Source organism: Bidens hawaiensis, unplaced genomic scaffold (assembly GCF_021521415.1).
Source record: "Bidens hawaiensis isolate Kalapana, Puna unplaced genomic scaffold, B.hawaiensis_p1.1 tig00000459_1, whole genome shotgun sequence".
Lineage (NCBI taxonomy): Eukaryota > Viridiplantae > Streptophyta > Magnoliopsida > Asterales > Asteraceae > Bidens > Bidens hawaiensis.
The window spans coordinates 1,210,438-1,227,798 of NW_027491031.1; the positions used below are offsets into that span (position 1 = coordinate 1,210,438).

The 17,361-nt window shown below is 33.1% G+C and overlaps 2 protein-coding genes across 2 annotated transcripts; one reads left to right on the forward strand and one right to left on the reverse strand.

Annotated features, from left to right (window-relative positions):
• Window positions 1–534: 534 nt before the first annotated feature.
• LOC143629784 (uncharacterized) lies at window positions 535–3,227 on the forward strand. Its single transcript, XM_077098964.1, has 5 exons — window positions 535–782; window positions 1,768–1,851; window positions 1,958–2,066; window positions 2,871–2,980; window positions 3,073–3,227. The coding sequence occupies exons 1-5, from the start codon at window positions 577–579 to the stop codon at window positions 3,206–3,208; spliced, it is 645 nt and encodes a 214-aa protein (XP_076955079.1). The 5' UTR covers window positions 535–576; the 3' UTR covers window positions 3,209–3,227.
• Window positions 3,228–13,800: 10,573 nt separating this feature from the next.
• Window positions 13,801–17,024, reverse strand: LOC143630296 (protein SMAX1-LIKE 3-like). The gene is made up of 3 exons (XM_077099355.1): window positions 15,503–17,024; window positions 15,215–15,410; window positions 13,801–15,084 (listed from the first exon to the last, which is right to left on the reverse strand). Exons 1-3 carry the CDS (start codon window positions 16,642–16,644, stop codon window positions 13,999–14,001), a joined length of 2,424 nt encoding a protein of 807 aa, XP_076955470.1. The 5' UTR covers window positions 16,645–17,024; the 3' UTR covers window positions 13,801–13,998.
• Between the last annotated feature and the right edge of the window lie 337 nt (window positions 17,025–17,361).

Genomic DNA, 17,361 nt, shown 5'->3' on the forward strand with positions numbered 1-17,361 from the left:
GGTTAGGGGTCCGAGGGTGGGAGAACCGGTTCGGTTCCCTAACCGGTTCGAGCCTGGAACCGGTTTAAAAGGTGGTTTTGAATATAGGAACCGGTTAGGAACCGGTTCCGGTTCCTAGTCCCAAACCGTTTTGAACATCTCTACTGAAGGCGTCTTGATTTTATGGCATTCTGATGGGTGGGGTTTTCCCCTAACGGAAGATAACTTGGAGGCGCTTAAGGGCTCCGTACAACTGGGTCGCGCCAGCTGACAGTGATCTTTTTACCAATGCGTCACTCAGTACGAAATACCTAGACAATTCTATGTTTGTTGGTCGTTAAAATAATAATAATAATAATAATAATAATAATAATAATAATAAAAACAATCATTTCGTTTGAATTGAATATTCATATAATTTGGAGGTAGTCGTGGAGGACGTTACACCACACAATCGGGTTTCTAGTTGACCCGAATACTAGCAAACGGGTCAAACTTGTACTAACTAATATGACACCTCTATATATATATACATCACATTTTTTATACCAATCAATCGGCCATAACGCAGCCACGTGGCTAGCTTCAAATCCTTTCATGACTCCTATACGTTCAACTTCTACTATCCTAAAGTATTGTCACACACTTTCTTTTTCTTTGTTATTAATAATCTCGTACTCATCATTATTAACTTCAACGAACAAGTTACTAAGATCCATCATGGGAACATGCGAAAATGGATCATGTGACATTAATCAATCCCAGAAGGTGTCGGATGATATACTCCCACATATCCTTAATCTGTGAGTTTATATACGTTTACCTTTTGTTTTTATAATTTACTTGATTTGTTGTTTACATGTGTAATTCTATGGTTCGGTCGGGTTTCAGACTATATGTTGTGGTTTGGTTAGATAAAGCACCAGGTGGTTGTCACGTGGATATAGGCTTTAATTAATTAACTCGTCCTTTAATTAACAAGCGGGTTATGGTTAAACTATATGTAAAGAAAAAATTATGATCGGTTGAAATGGGGTGGACCTCATCTTTAGAAGGCCTCTTAGGCGTTTAGGGGATGGCAAGAGGAGGGTGACTAGTTAGCGTTGAGATGAATGGCGCCTTCACAACAGATGATCTAACAATGATTTTGGTTGAACCACTAATTAGTTGTTTAGTTTTGACGGTTTTAATTGATATTTTTTAGTTTTTCTTTTAAAAACATTAGTTTGAAATTGAGTGAATTGCGTTTTTCGTTCACGTGGTTTGTCCAAATCTACGGTTTTAGTCCAATAGTTTCAAATTTGCGATTTTCATCCCCATGGTTTCATTTCACTTGCAATTGAACCCGAATTCATTAACCCCGTTAAGTCTGGTCATTAAACCCATTAGCGTGCCCTTCACGTGAGGGGCAATTTTGTCCTTTTTCCCCAAAAAACACCAGCCCCCTAGTGAATTAGGATTGAGATTTATTTAGGGGAAAAGGGACAAAACTATCTTTCACTTAAGGGGCACACTGATGGGTTTAATGAACAGACTTAACGGAGTTAATGAATTTGGGTTCAATTGCAAGTGAAATGAAACTGCAGAGACGAAAATCATAAATTTGAAATTATTGGACTAAATCCGCAGATTTGAATAAACCACATGGACGAAAACCACAGTTAGTTCAGGTTTAATTTAAAAAATGTCGTGAAGGCGTATTCATGCATTTTAATGCATTTTAAATAAAGATCGTAGTTACAAGGTACATTCATAACTTTAATATCATTATAACGTTACCTATATCAGGTATGGATCGCGTGCTACACCTAAAGATTTTGAAATCTATGCTCCTAACGCAACGTTTGAAGATCCACTTATGTGTGCTCGTGGGTAAGTATTGTAAATTGTATTATCTTTTCTAACAATATTTAGTTTTTTTTTCTCTAAAAAAAAATATTCATTTCTCACCCTATGTTTACACAATTTTCAATTTCAGGGTAAAACAAATCAAGTCAGCCTTTTATTCTCTTTCAAAGGTCTTTAGTGAGTCAAAAATAGTAGAGTACACCTTGCAAGAAAATATACTTCCTCATGGAACAACAGAGGTATTAAACATTTATAACACACTTTTTAATTTTGTTTTGTATTATCTCGTTTCGGTTTAATCAATGTTTTAAAAACCAGTTTTTATACCATACAGGTCCGGGCTCATAAATGGTACAACCGACAATACTGGTTGGTTTAAACCGATTTTTAAAATACAACTTCAACTTAAAAAATAATCCAAAATAACATAATTCTATAATAAAAAATCAATTTTCAACGAAGTTTCTTTTTAATAAAATTCTATAATAGCTTTATGGCATTTGAGTGTTGCATGCATCAAGTTCACAACCGCTTAAAAGTTGAAATTCAATATCATCGTTGCCCTTATCGGCTATTTTAGTTTCCTACAATATAAAATAAAAAGTTTTAGTCACCAATAATTATAATACACTAACACTAAGCGATGGAAATTGGAAAACCACTAGGTTATAATGAGGAGTTTAACTAAAACTCAAAATTAAGCATGAGTAAATCAGTTCATCGGTATGCACCGGTAATACCGGATATTCAGACGGTTCGAAAAGTATACTGGCACCCTAGTTAGTCTTGGCTCTATCGTACTTGTGATGTCTTGGGTAATAGCCTGTACAATTGGTAATACCTACTAGTTTGAACTGGTTTTTAAAACCAGGGGTTTAATAGTTTAACGTTTTACAAGCTCAAATGTGTTGTCTTACTCTTTGCTATGTCGTTTAAGACAACGTCTAATACAATAGAAGTGTTGTCCATAACGCATGTGAAAAAATACGATAACGATATAGATAAATAAGTGATTGCTAACTAACTATTTTGTATTGAAATAGATACTCATCGACAACAAACAATACTACAAGTTCTTGGGTAAGGATATTGACATGATATCACTCATCAAGCTCTATGTAGAAAATGGGAAGGTCATTCGCCATGAAGATTGGTATACATAATTTTATATTTCTTGTGTTTTTTTTATAAATATTATGCACTAAGTTATCATATATAATTTTATTATAACATAAATGTGGACAGTTGGGACAAGAAGCCACTATGGAATAAAGAGACTTCTAAGGTGCCATTGGTTGGTAAACTTATTGAAATGACCAAAAGAGGTTCCATGTTTGCAACACATGCTATGATGAGGTTTGGGAAGGACCCGACTACATAATAATAGTTATATATACATAAAGGATAAAATTTTCATTTTGTAATATATATATATATATATATATATATATATATTTGTGTGTGTGCGTGGATTTATAAAATTGATCTTATGTAACATGAATGAGTTATGACATGAGTTACTAGCATCCATTTAGTTGTTCCAAACCCATATGTCTGAAACAGCCTAGCTAGTTGGCCTAATTTTGTAACGAGTCGATTTGAGTTATATATAATCTCAAAATGGTCAAATGAATCAAAATTACAGGGATTTACTAATCTACTTGACTATATCATAATTGCATCATATTATATTAGTAATAGCATGTAATGAATACATCATATTATTCAATCATTATAATAGAAGCTTGGACCGAGGTGCGGGCTTGAGCCAACTAGGTCTGTATCCTCTGCACGTACTTAAAAGATCCGTTACTCGCCATCTTCTACCTCTACTCATCTAGTATCAATGATAGTTTGTGTCACATACACACTACAATCTTGAAATGAATGTTTTATCTTTAATCAAGCACTTAATTTTGCTAGCATAAAACAATTAACAAACAAGCATATAGTGATATAAACCTTAGATTCCTGCTGGCCCATTGGTGTTCTTCACTGGATCTGACATGGGCTAATTTCTAAGCCCAAATGCTAGGCTTCTTATTTCTAAGCCCTCTTGTAGTGGTCTAGTGGTATGAGGCTTGGGTTCTTCAGTGAAGACTCAAGTTCGAATCTCACTTGTGTCACATTTGGGTGGGTATTGGCAATGAAGGATTTGAGCTAAGCATTGTGCAAAGGTTGTCAGTTTGAACCCTGAGCCCACCTGGGTTTTCGTCCCACCGTATGTTACACCAGAGAGTTCTGCTCTTGTGGTGGCACAACGGCTGTCAAGTGGCAGTCGGCGGTATGGTTTTCCGGGGGAACGCCCAAGCGAAACTCTAAAGTCAGCGTGGGCTCGGTTAAGACAACATAATCTGGCCAGTGTAGGCCATCAGGGCTCTCCAAATTTGGAGAGTGCAGTAGCCTAAATACAAGAAAGTCGTCGTTCTAAAAAGAATAAAAATAAAATCTAGTTGGATTGATACAATTTTTGTAAGCTACGCAAAGGTTTTGATGCTTGCTTTGTTCATATAATGAAGCATGTCTCTCTCTATTTTGTTCTTTCTTCATTTTCAAGATTAATGAACTATTTTGTTCATTGTTTATGCAAATTATTGATATTATATATTTACTTTCTGTCACAAAATATTTTCTGTATCCCATTATTGTAGGTTATTTAGACATTTAGTGAAAGCTAAAAGGTCGAATATTATTCCTGTTTTATACATCAAAATAAAAGCAAATAGCAAAAAGTATTTGAAATATTAGTATTCCTACACATGTATGGAGTTGAGGTATGTCGTCTCTTTTTGTATATATGTTCTATTTTTGTCTCACTTGCTTTGTAGAGATGTATTCTACAACAAAAGTTGCACATTATATTAATTATATAATACCTTCAATAACACAAACGCGACAAATATACGACATCAAAGTGAGACAATGAATCTGAGCTTATAGGTTTAATCTTTTACGACAAAACTATGAGGATATATGGAACTGATTCGTATTTGTTTCATATTTATTTCTTTATCTTATCTAGAGTTTGTAAAGGGTTAAAAACTTAAAATTCTTCTCCTATATAACGAGGCTTTATTTTTGTAAATAATATCAAATTATTTGATACCATCAATACTTTTTTTATTTCAGAGCTGAACGCTAATTTATTTTTTTCCTTATACGTTCTTGACAATGTCATTGCCATATCCTGACTCTTTTCATCGATGATTAAAGAACACCGTTGCCGACTCCAGCGCCTCCGCATCCAAAGCTTTTATGTTAACTTATGTCTATAAATATTGATTTACAACATTATATTATATTCTAACTATCAGGCTACCTATAGTGAGCGACAAAATGAACAAATTTGGGGCGATTTTTTTGGTGACCCCCCCCCCCTCTCTCGGGCGGTGTGTGTGTGGGTGGGGGTGGGGGCGATGAATTCTTGTTGCCCATTTCACCTTTTGTTTTATTATTATTTTAATGGTATGTGTGTGTGTGATATATATAGGGTTACAAAACCATTACACATCTAAAACAAAAATCCCTCATCTACTGATTATGCACCACATGAAATAAAACGTCTCATTTTATAACCCATCGACCACACTTAGCTTTAATATTATATTTTCCCAAGATCCTTTCTCATCTATTTGTCTTTAGTTCACACAAATCAATTCAATTCAACTGTAGAGTTGAAGTTTTTATGTGGGCATGGGTAGCACATGATAATAAAGCTACAATCTCTCTCTCACACACATATATGATATAACACACACAACACTTTTGTTTCTTTTTTATCTCAATGACCAAATAATCATTGAAAGCAGCATCACAAACATATCTAAGATCCGATCAAACATTCTCCATTTTACTTTTGTTTTTCATCCTCTTTTTGACTGGTCTTGCATGCTACCCTAGCATTCTACATACAACCCCACATTTCCTCTTTAAACCCTTGGATCCCTCAAAATCATAAAAATTCAAAGATAGATTCATGGTGTTTGTATCTATATGTTTTTGTGAGATAGCTACAAAAGTAAAGATTCCATTAAAGACTACAATTATCTTGGTTGTAGATCCAAGGCTATAGCTTCCCCTTACTTTCATGCTGTAAACAAAACTTTATCTCTCTAGTCATGAAATGCGCGAAATTATCTCACGTAGCTATTATTTTTTCACGTATCAACTTTATTTTTTTAAAACTAACGACGATCAAGTATTTATGATAAAACACGAATATAAGCTGGTAAATATTTTATTTATTTATTTTTATTGTACGTCATGAGTCACGACTCTATACAGAGGTTAAATGATGTATGAGTTTATGTCTTATATAGATTCTTACAAAAAGATTATTATTTTGATTATATATATTTAAAAAACTAAAATGTTTTACATTATCGAAAATGAATGGAAGTCATACATTGTTTTGGAGTTGGATTGAAATGCTAATGTATTTTCTTTTAAATTTTATAACTAATTCATATGTTAATTTGATCAAAACCAACAAAAAGAAAAAACAATTTAGCATGTGCAAATGATTTCTAAGCATGCAAATATATTACAAAACCTACTTCAAGTTTTAGTAACACTAGTAAATCTTCAACAACCATCGATCAATCGAGCCTCTTATAGCCTCGTTGACTTGTGTTCATGGCCACCTCTTCGGGGTGTCATGGATCTCATCACAGACATGTCATTGCCTCAAACTTATGTGACCAAAAAGGTCATCCCTCTAACATCAAATTCTCATAATTATTTTGAATTTTCAAAGTGATCATATTAGAGCCAGAATGTGTGTAAACATGCAGCTTTTGGCTAGTTTAATCATAAATAAGTTGGTTGAATTGCTAAAGACTTGTTGATGTGGGACCATGGGTGATGAACATTGCATCACCATGTATAAAAATTTATAGATTTTGTAGTATAGAAGCTTGTATTTTGTACCTTAAGTCCTTTACATTCCAATTAAAGAAGAAAGTTGAAGTGGCTTTCAAAAGAGAATACATAAGGGAATACTTCAAAGCATAAAAACCACCCTTAAAAGGAGCTCTGTTTTTGCTTTTCTTCTTTTCTCTTTTCAGAAATGATCACTAAAATTTCATTTTTAAATAATATATCTTTCTGTTACAAAATTTATACATCACTATTTTATTTTTTTATCAATTTTTTTTGTTAAATTATGAATAATATTTAATCAAATCATTATATATCCTTTGGTATACTGGCTTTTTCAATTGCTATGATTAAGCTATTTGATTTTCATATTACATCTCTTGTTATTAAACATGTAAACGAAATGAACGAACACGAATAAAAGCATGTTCACGTATTTAACTCTAAACGAACACGAAAACTTACTCGGACAAATATTTGTGTTCATCTTCGTTCGTTTAAAAAATGAGCATGCTTATGTTCGTTCATTTAAAATCTAACGGAACAATTCACTAACATAATTGAACAAAGATAAACGAACATAAAATGAACATATTTGAACGAACATAAACAAACATAAATAAACACAAACGAACAAATATAAAACATATTAAGATTATTAATTTGTAAAATAAAAATAATATTTAATTATTTTCTATTGATATGTAATGAACATAAACTAACATAAAAGAACAAACATAAACAAACGAATACGAACATAAGTGAACGAACGCAACACATGTTTATGCACGTTCGTTTAATTATATGAACACAAAGTTTTTGTTTATGTTTGTTCGTTTATTAAATCAATGAACATATACGAATTACCGAACGCTCGATTCGTTTACAATATTATCCGTATGCACATTATGCACATTAGGGCACAGTCATTAATGTTATCTCCTCAAACGTTGCTTTTTAGGAAGATTACAAGTATAATCAGGTAACTCCTCCATCAAAAACTTACTTCAATTATTTAAATGCATCTCTCATATATCAAAAGTTGTACCATATGATATCTCTGAATGAACTATTTTAGCCGATTAAAAGTTGCAAAAACTGATGTGATGGCTATGATGAATCAATGCTTGTAACCAAGAGGTGAATGTTTTTTTTTTTTCATTTTAAAGTTTTCTTTATTATATAACAACATAACCCATGTAAATATTGTAAATAAATCAAGTAGGTGAATGATAGAATGTGATCGGGCAGAAAGTCTAATATACGATGTTCCACACATATATTCAGTGAAAATTCAGGAATTTTATCTAGTGTGTGCCAAAAACAATCGACCTAAAATGGGCCAAGTAAAACGGGTCAAACCAAAATGGGTTGATTCAAAGCAAAATACATTAAATAAACTACGTATATAAATGCAAGAAACAAATTTCATTAAACATATATAATAAACAAAATTCATATCACAATTGACATATACATAATTTCATCTTTTGAAAACGGTCAATTACAACTTCATTTGTAACACTAGCAAGTGTATTTTTTTCAACAACTATAAATTACAAAATGTTAAATATTTTGTATTTTCGCACACTATCAATGTACATACCCGATATATGAAACGAAAGGCACATGTTTGTACCACTCCTGTATAAGTTGCAGATTGTAATATCTAATTGATGAAGTTGTTAGACAATTAAGCAATCTTGGCTTAATTGTAATTTTTTAAGACAATATAAAACATGGGCTTGAAAAGCTTAACCATCAGAATGTCCTATTAACACATCAATTTCTCTCATAAGAGATGTTGATAGAGATAAATTTTCATAATTTTAACTAAGGTTGATAATGATTTTCACTTTGTTGAATGTTCAAACATATTTTTTTAAATTTGAATAACTTCTACTTTGAGTGAACTTTTAATTTGAGTGGGAACTGGGAACATCAACAATAGAACTGAAAAGATTCCTTCCGAAGTTTTTTTCCTCATTTTTCCTTTATAAAACCTTCATTTTATAAACTTTGGAATAATTAATAATAATACTATATTTATATAAAAGATTTAAGAGTACTTATTGCATGCTCATTTATTTAGTTTCAACATCTTTAACCAACTTGACGCCCTGGTTGCGGTGCGCGCATATAATGTATATATGTGTGAACCCTCGGGTGAGCAAAAGTAAAATTGCACTAATTTTGACGTTATTTTACTAATCTCGTGAAAATAACGTTAAAAGTGGCGGAAGGTTAATCAGGCATCATGTGGTGGCGTTGATAGCCGAAAGACAAGGGCACATGCACCGATCAGCCGGTGTCCCGATGATTGAGTGCTATGTGCCTTATGTCCAAGGCTTGATGCAAAACTACTATCGAGCCGGGGGTCTCACCGGAAGCAGCCTCTCTATCCCTATGGGATAGAGGTAAGGCTGTCTACATCTTACCCTCCTCAGACCCTACCATAGCATTGCTATTGGTGGGATATACTGAGTACGATGATGATGATGATGATCTTTAACCAACTTGATAGGAAAAAAAACATGACAGAAAATGTCACATTTTTAAAAAGAGGCATAACTTGGCTTCCATGTCTCTAAGATTTCACATTTAATTTTTTTTTTCTCCAAATTATTTCAATATTTTATATTTCTATAGTCCTCCTAATCAACGATCATAGGTTACTATTCTCTCAACCAAGACTTACTCCGACAATCGAGCTTGGTCATGGGATGCACCACCCGTGGAGAGGCTAACGACGTGTTTCTATCTTGCAAGATTCAAATCGAAATTCATTGAGGCCCACATCAACAATGCCCTTTCTATATATACTTAATCATACGGAATGACGTTTATGCCCCTCTGATCACATCAGATAATATATCTTTCCATGTAAATTTGTAACTGTCATGTCATATTGTCATTAGTGGTTTCACATGTGATAAACTTATCTTTGAAAGAACTAAGAAATGGTTAAAGTTGTGAGAACACATCTTATGAACTAAAAGGAGATTTCTTGAAAGTGTTTTTACACATAATTGTGTGATAAAAAGAAGACATAAAGGTGTAAAAAGTCATTTTAGATTAAAGTTTGTTTGTTTACAAGAGACCCTTATCATTAAGTTTGCCATCCATCACACATTTTTTCTACAAAATATTGCTAACATAGTTCACACTTTCCTTTAGCGGAGTCTTGATAAGGTTGATGACATTGACTACCACTAGTTATTCATGTCTTTAGTCATAAATAATTTGCAAAAAATTGTTAAATCACTATATGGTAACATGCTGTCTTCAACATTTAAGTTTGTTTATCATCATATTATTAAGATAAGGGTTTGGATCAAATACAAATGAAATTAACGTGCTAAACATGAGAATCAAGTAGAGTAATTATATATATAATTAGAGTAATTATGTAATTACTCTATAATACTTACTCTATGATGTAATTACATAAGTACTCTACTTGTATATATAATTACTCTACTTGATTCTCACGTTTAGCACATTAATTTCATTTGTACGTTAATCCTCCACATTAAAATATAATAGTAAATTTAAGAACATTACTTTTCTTTTAATATTGTTTCTATATCTCTCCATCGATCACTTCATTCTTGACACGGTCATGACCATATCATTATGGCTAGGCATTGTGGACGTTATACCCATTGGCGTTGACAACCAATATGGCATCACTTTTCCAGGTTGACCGGTGTTAAACACCACGTCAGAGGGTTATTATGGGGGCGGCGAGGGTGGGGGCAGTATTGTGTTAACGGTGGAAGATGCTAAGGGGTGGGCAGTAGGGGTGTTGGCTGACTTGGATTGGGTTAACGCTCCCGATGTTAACCCACAATGTTTAGTCTAAGTTGCTACCCTACTAGCTCACTTCACTAATGTATGAGATTGCTTATTTTTTTTTTACTGATTTGAAGTTGGATGTATATTTGTTCCATCATGGTAGAAAAGCAACGTGAGAGTTCACAACATATATTTTACATTTCTTTCATCTAGTGATTCAAACGATAGGCTATAAATATACAAGAAAGTGACAATGTTAGATACCACGGTCAATATAAAACTTGGTTAACAAAAAAGTTAATAAATCCTTAAACCCTACTCAAAGAATGAAATGAAATAAAAGTATGTTAATCACTAAAATGCAAAGATATTGGTGGAAAGTGGCATGAAAATGAAGACATAATCTATTATGGGAAAAAAGGTAAATTCCTGATCCCTATGCATTTTAGTAATTAGTTATATTATCCTGATTAATAAACTGGGTTTTATTGTAAAGTGACATTTTATTTTGTTGATTAATAAACATGATTTTATTGTAAAGTGACATATTAAGTTTTTAATTAAGATGTAGTTTATTGTAATGGGAGTTGAGTGGTGGTGTTTGGTTTAAAGGGTTCAACGTGGGAAAGTGGTTTCTTGTAACAAATTATAGGTTTATCATTATTTTATATAACTTATATATTGATGCCAATTAGAAAACACAATTCATCTTGAAAGATTATTTCCTCAATTTATGCAAATTAATCAACATGCATAAAATCTTATATATTCATTAATGGTTAACTTGTTTATACAATAATTATTTCATTCATAACATGTTGATACCCCCAACCAATATAAAAGGTTGTTGAAGTGATTAATTTCTAGAAATTGAGAAGCGTTAAAAAAATTGTTGAAGTATTATAATGGTAATGTACAATAACCAAATAATTCTTTGGCATTCAATTAATAAAAATATGTTATGATGCTTTTCTTTCGTTAGGTTGACAGTTCAAATCATACCTAAAACAGTGCATAAGACTATATATATGAGGCGTTGATTTTGAAAAGGTGCAACAAAGGAATGAGTTTAAAAAATACAATTGCTCCATGACCCCCATCAAGAGTGTTTATTTCCTATATACTTGATCCGAAAAAGGCAGAGGATTTTATTTCTCCTACAACATATGTTGTCCTATAGTGCTTACCATTAAAAATATTTTCATTTCCGCGCCTTCCATATGAGCCAAATGGACAACAAACTACAACTTGTAGCACATACCTTCTTCTGGAAGAAAGAGTAACGCCTTAATCAAGGAAAGTTTGGTCCTTAGAATCCTATACCACCGACCAATCGAATTCCACATCTCACTTGCAAATCTTTTAAGAAGCAAATGATCCATCTAAACAAACAAGAAGAAACCATAATCCATCTCTCATTTATATGTATTTGTGTGTGTGTGCGTGTGAAAATTGATCACTGTATGATTTTTTTCTTATTCACAATTATCTTTTACTTCAAGTTAAACTTCATAAATAACAAATCACTAGGTAATACGAGGTTTTATACCTGTTCTATTTAAATTAGAAGATTCATAAAATTGACACATTATTGAAACTTAACTTGAGTGATTTTTGTTATTAGGAAAGAAAATGTTGTTAATTTAGTGGAATAGAAAAATACCTTTATTAATATATGATAACTTCCATATAATAGTTATGTGTTTAATCTAAGGTTGTTTGTAAATTGTAACCGTTTCACAGAAAAAAATACCCAAACCCTACCACATCATCGTAGATAGAAGTGTTTTCACTAACTAAATTCATTAAAAATGTGTAATGGTTTCACATAAAATTAAACAAAGGAAGATTAATGAGTGTGAAGTGTATGAATGTGATTGGTCGAAATATATTAAAAGTGGATGTTCGACACCATGGTTTCTTTCAACTGAGGAGGCGTCTTTACTGGTGATGTAAAATGCACGTGAGCCTATTACAAATAGCCCAAACCGTGACTCGTTTCCTAGTATCGGTTGTATATGTTTTTAATTTCTAATTAACTTATAAAATGAAACCAAAATGTATGCATGAATCATGTGTTAAAAAGCAAAATGAAATTAAACACATATAATGAGGAATAATATGAGCTGCTTTTGCATTTTGTTTCAACCACTTTTTTTCTTTATCAAAGTTGCTTTTGTTTTGCGCAATTCATAAGTAATGGATCATACCTTTGCAAGCTTTATTCATCCCGACTCCCAACATTCTGTTTATTGGTTCCTGATGTTGAGAGAGAATAATTATAAATTTTTTTCTCATTTAAAATATTTTATTATTGTTATTTTTAATGGTTTCATTTTAAGTGTATTATGTTGATGAAATATATTAGTTACTAATCTGTTTAAACACATCAATTGTCGTTGGACTAGCGATATCAATGGGTTGAATAAAACTCTATCCTTTAAAGAGTCGGCACGTTTAAAGAAGGTGTGTCAGTTAAGTGTATTAGAAAATTTGTGAGTTATTGTTTTATTTTTCTGAATAATAAAATAAGAATAAGAATATAAAAAATATTTTAATAGTAATTATTACTGCCATTATAATAACAATAATATATTAATACGATGTTATTTTTAAATTGTTATAGATAGTCAATGTAATTGAGATGATGCACCAAAAGACTTCACTTAAAAAAAAGGAAGATTTTGGGTTCAAGACTTCAAATTCTACATGTGACAAAAATAGAAGTTCCGGGTTAGACTAGAGGTTTTTTTTCACCTGTGACGGGTTTCCAATTAAGGATTGTCTCTAGGTCGGGATTGATAAGACGGACCTATGTACAAGCTTTCCTTCGAGGACATGTCAGCTTAACATCTCATGGTTTCATACTCGAGGAATTGGATGATCGGGTGGGCTATCAAAATGGTCATTAAAAAAAAGATAAACACTATATCTGAATTTCCTCCAAAAATCTTCAATCATTTGTAAATTAAAGATAGAAAGATGTAACACCACTCATAGTTTATTTCATGTTTCGTAAAAGGTTAGGTATAAAATAATCCATGACTTTAAAAGATAGAAATACTCCAGTTTAAAGACTCTTATCACACTGTTATAAATAGTGTCCTAATAAAGAAAAGATATTTTATAAACATTAATTCCAATTATCTATGCTACAAGTGAAACTGTCCCTTATTTTTTTTAAAATAACATATTAATTAAATAATAAATATGATATAATAAAGATACCATGTTTGTTTTAACATAGGAAATCAAGTATAGATGTATTATCATTTGAAACACACACACATGATGTGAGAAATTAAGGAAGTAATATTTATATCATGGAACTGAAACATGAACTCATATACCACCAAAGTACCATATCCAATTCAAGAAACAAGGTTACAAGAAAAAGAACCAGTTGTTAGTATAACTAAACTCACATTGCTTTCACAAAACTCTAAAACCCATATCTCAAACTACACCCCTAATTTACAAACTTAATTAAACTTGTTACAACATTTGGAGTTTAAAAATAACTTGCTTATCAACTGCATCCAAAATGCCAATATCAGAAACTGATTCTTGCTCAAATGAACGCTTATGATCTTCAGTAGCAATATTCAAATCCAAACTGATAACAGACTCTTTTCCACAATCCTTAACGGCTTCGGTTTCTTGGTGTTCATTTTCGTTATACTTTCGCCTTATGCTTGGAGAACACGCTCGTGAAATCGAACTGAAGCTTTCGCAGCTGAAAATAACAATTGCATCATTAAAAAGAACAACTTTTCCATCATTTAGTGTGATTCTTCCATTCTTGATTGCTTTCTTGATTCCCATTTGGGAATGGTAGTCAACTTGCTCAACATCTTCCATGAAGAACACACGGTTCGGGTTCTCTTGTACAGCTTCTGTGAATCTTTCAAGATAACTTTGCCCATTTTCGTCTCTAGCGCGTTTGTTACTAACAAATTCATGATCGTCATCGGTTGAGTCGGCTCGTGTAGCTGAAAACCTACTCAAGTCCATTTGCACAAAGTTGTTTCTTGATCCAAATATAACTTTGGCTAACTCCCTTGCTATCTTTTCTTTTCCATGATTGTCAGCACCCAAGAAAGACAACCATGTTTCTTCTTTCCCTTCTCTTTCCATTGCACCGGACCGACATTGAAGGATTGCGGTTACTATTTCTGGAATGATCTCACTTTGCCATGGTGAAACTCTCTCTAATGCATTGCTTAGAATCTTTACATTCTCTGAAGTCATTTCCTTGAACCTGTGCAAGTAGCATTGATCATCATCATCATCACCATGATTGTAATCTTGATCGCTAGCTTCGCTACAAGAAGCTGAATTGGGGCTTGAATTAGGATTAGATAAGAGTTCTGGCATGAGCCTTTTTGGATTTTGCTCTTCAAAACATTCACCACTTATGAAAAACTGGTGTTCTTTCGGGATGTTAGATCCGAAAACCGTAGGCCAAGTGAGATGATGTTGGTGCAAATTTGGTGAAGAAGACATGAGGGGTGGTTGTTTGTGAAGTGAACTACAAATTGAGTTCCATTTCTTGCAAAGATTCCCAAGCTTTTCACATTCCTGCATATTAGATACAATAATATTAGTTATAATATATACCATATAAATGAAACCTGATCTAATGATCACTCTTAATTATATATAATTATGGTAATATTGTTTATTTAAGCATGTGTTTAAGAACCTTTACCTGATCATTGGTGTTGTGTCTTGAGTTCTCTTCTTTGTATTGCCTGAGCCATGATGGCAAAGTGGAGCCATGAGTAGTAGTAATGGACTCACTGGTTCGGCCATAACTTGTAATGGTTCGCGCCTCTCGCTTTGCATTAACCGAACATTCCTCACAACAAGTGAGGAATTTCATCTCATCTAAAGCATCTTTATTGCTAATAAAACAAAACCAACATCAAAGATCAGTTTTTTAACACCAAAAAGATCATCTTTAAGCCAAAAGCACCAAAAAAGTTGAAGTCTTTACCTTTCAAGATTGAGGGTGAGATCCAGGCTAGCAACAGGAAGTGAAAGAGGACAAAGATTCCATAGAGTTTCAAGTGAAGGATGACCTGTTTTGCACCTCATGTATGTTTGAGAGTTGGCTATCCCCATCAACCACAACTTCCCACTATCAACACCAAACATAAGCCCACTAATCTCCATGATCATATGCTCCACTGGAGAGTAGTAGTAACTCTGATTGCGCTTTCGCTCGCTATGATTCGACCAATAATCCGACACCCATTTGAGATCACCTAAATACAAGATTACTCCTCTACCCACAAAGCTTTTTACTAGACACTTGAGTTCCCTAACTTTACTTTCAACATCTTCCCTTGAAAGATGATTTAGTGAGTGTAAAGGAAGGCTTACAAACTGCATGAACCTTAGATTGACATTGTTTTCGGTTTCGAATTTGTCTATGACTCCTCTAACTATAGCATCGCCACTGGCTAAACACTCTCTTACAACAACAATATTGTTCTTTCTTTTCTTATTCATCATCATTTCAATAACACTCATTACATCTTCATCTTGGACTTTAGCTAAAGGTAATTTGGGCTTGATGTTCTCTTTTGATTGAGAAAAATTGAGAGGATTAGGGGAAGACACCGATATCTCCATGTGTTCGATATTGTTTTTGACTTGGGTGCTAGAGAAACCGGCTTCTCGCATCACTCTACTCACACTAGGATCATCCAAGATGGATATAATGAGTTGCTCTATCTCTACTTTAAGAGCTAAAATGGGTTGTTGTTGATTTTCAATCGAACCACGGCGTTGGTGAGCTTGCGCCCGCTTAAAGGCGGCCACCAACGCGTTGGAAAGAGAAGGGTGGTGAAATTGATGAGGGTTTAACATGATAGGGCTTGATTGCATGGTAGGTAGGCGGTTCAATGCAACATTGAAGCAAAGCTCTAGAGCTTTGCATTGAAGAGGGTGGGAATTGGGTTGCAAACAAGCCTTCCTCATAAGGCTAGTTGGCGATGTGAGCATCGCGCTCGCAACATGCAAAGGTGTGACCTGAGCATGACCACGACGTCTAGCAAGACCGAGCGCTTGTTTCACTACGGTTGCGGCTTCAGGTGTTAGTGTGTGTTGTATGGTATAGCCTCCAGCCCTCATGGTTGATCACTATTTTTTAGTAAATTGGGATTAAAGTTTTATGAATGGAGGGTTCAAGAAATGGTTATATGGTTTGGTTTTGAAGTTGGTGTGCTTAATGCATTGGCAAGTAGCTAGTGGTGATATGTGATTTATAAGAAGGGGATTAAAGTAGTAGTGTGAAGTGGGGCTTTTGTGCTTTTCTTGCAGTTGTTAGTTTTGTATGTGAAAGTGGAATGCATGTGAAGCAAAGCAAATTTCTCTGATCATAAAAAGACTAATTCAACCTTTAAATACTCCTGATAACTGGATTAAAACAGATTGTTTTTATATTTTTCTAATTATTTTGAGCTTTATCATGATATTTTGTCTTACCTAAGTTAATGAATATTTATATACATTGGATTTATCTATTGATATATTAGTTTATGTTATGTGGGTCTAATATAGTCTCTCTCTCTCTCACTCACTTAAGAAAGATTGGTTTTAAAGTTATTAGCAAGTGTGATAATTATTTGTTGATGATTTTAGCGTTAACGAACTTTTTTTGTATAATTTGGATTTACTCGAACATCAAATGAAACATGATAATAAACATTAATACAAGTTAGAAGATTTAAGATACACATTCGTTCAGTATTATAAAAACATTGTGTATACTGTCTTTTTGTGATTCTTATATTTTTTTTATTTAAAATTAGTTTTGTATTAAACGATCTGATATATACATAGTGTATA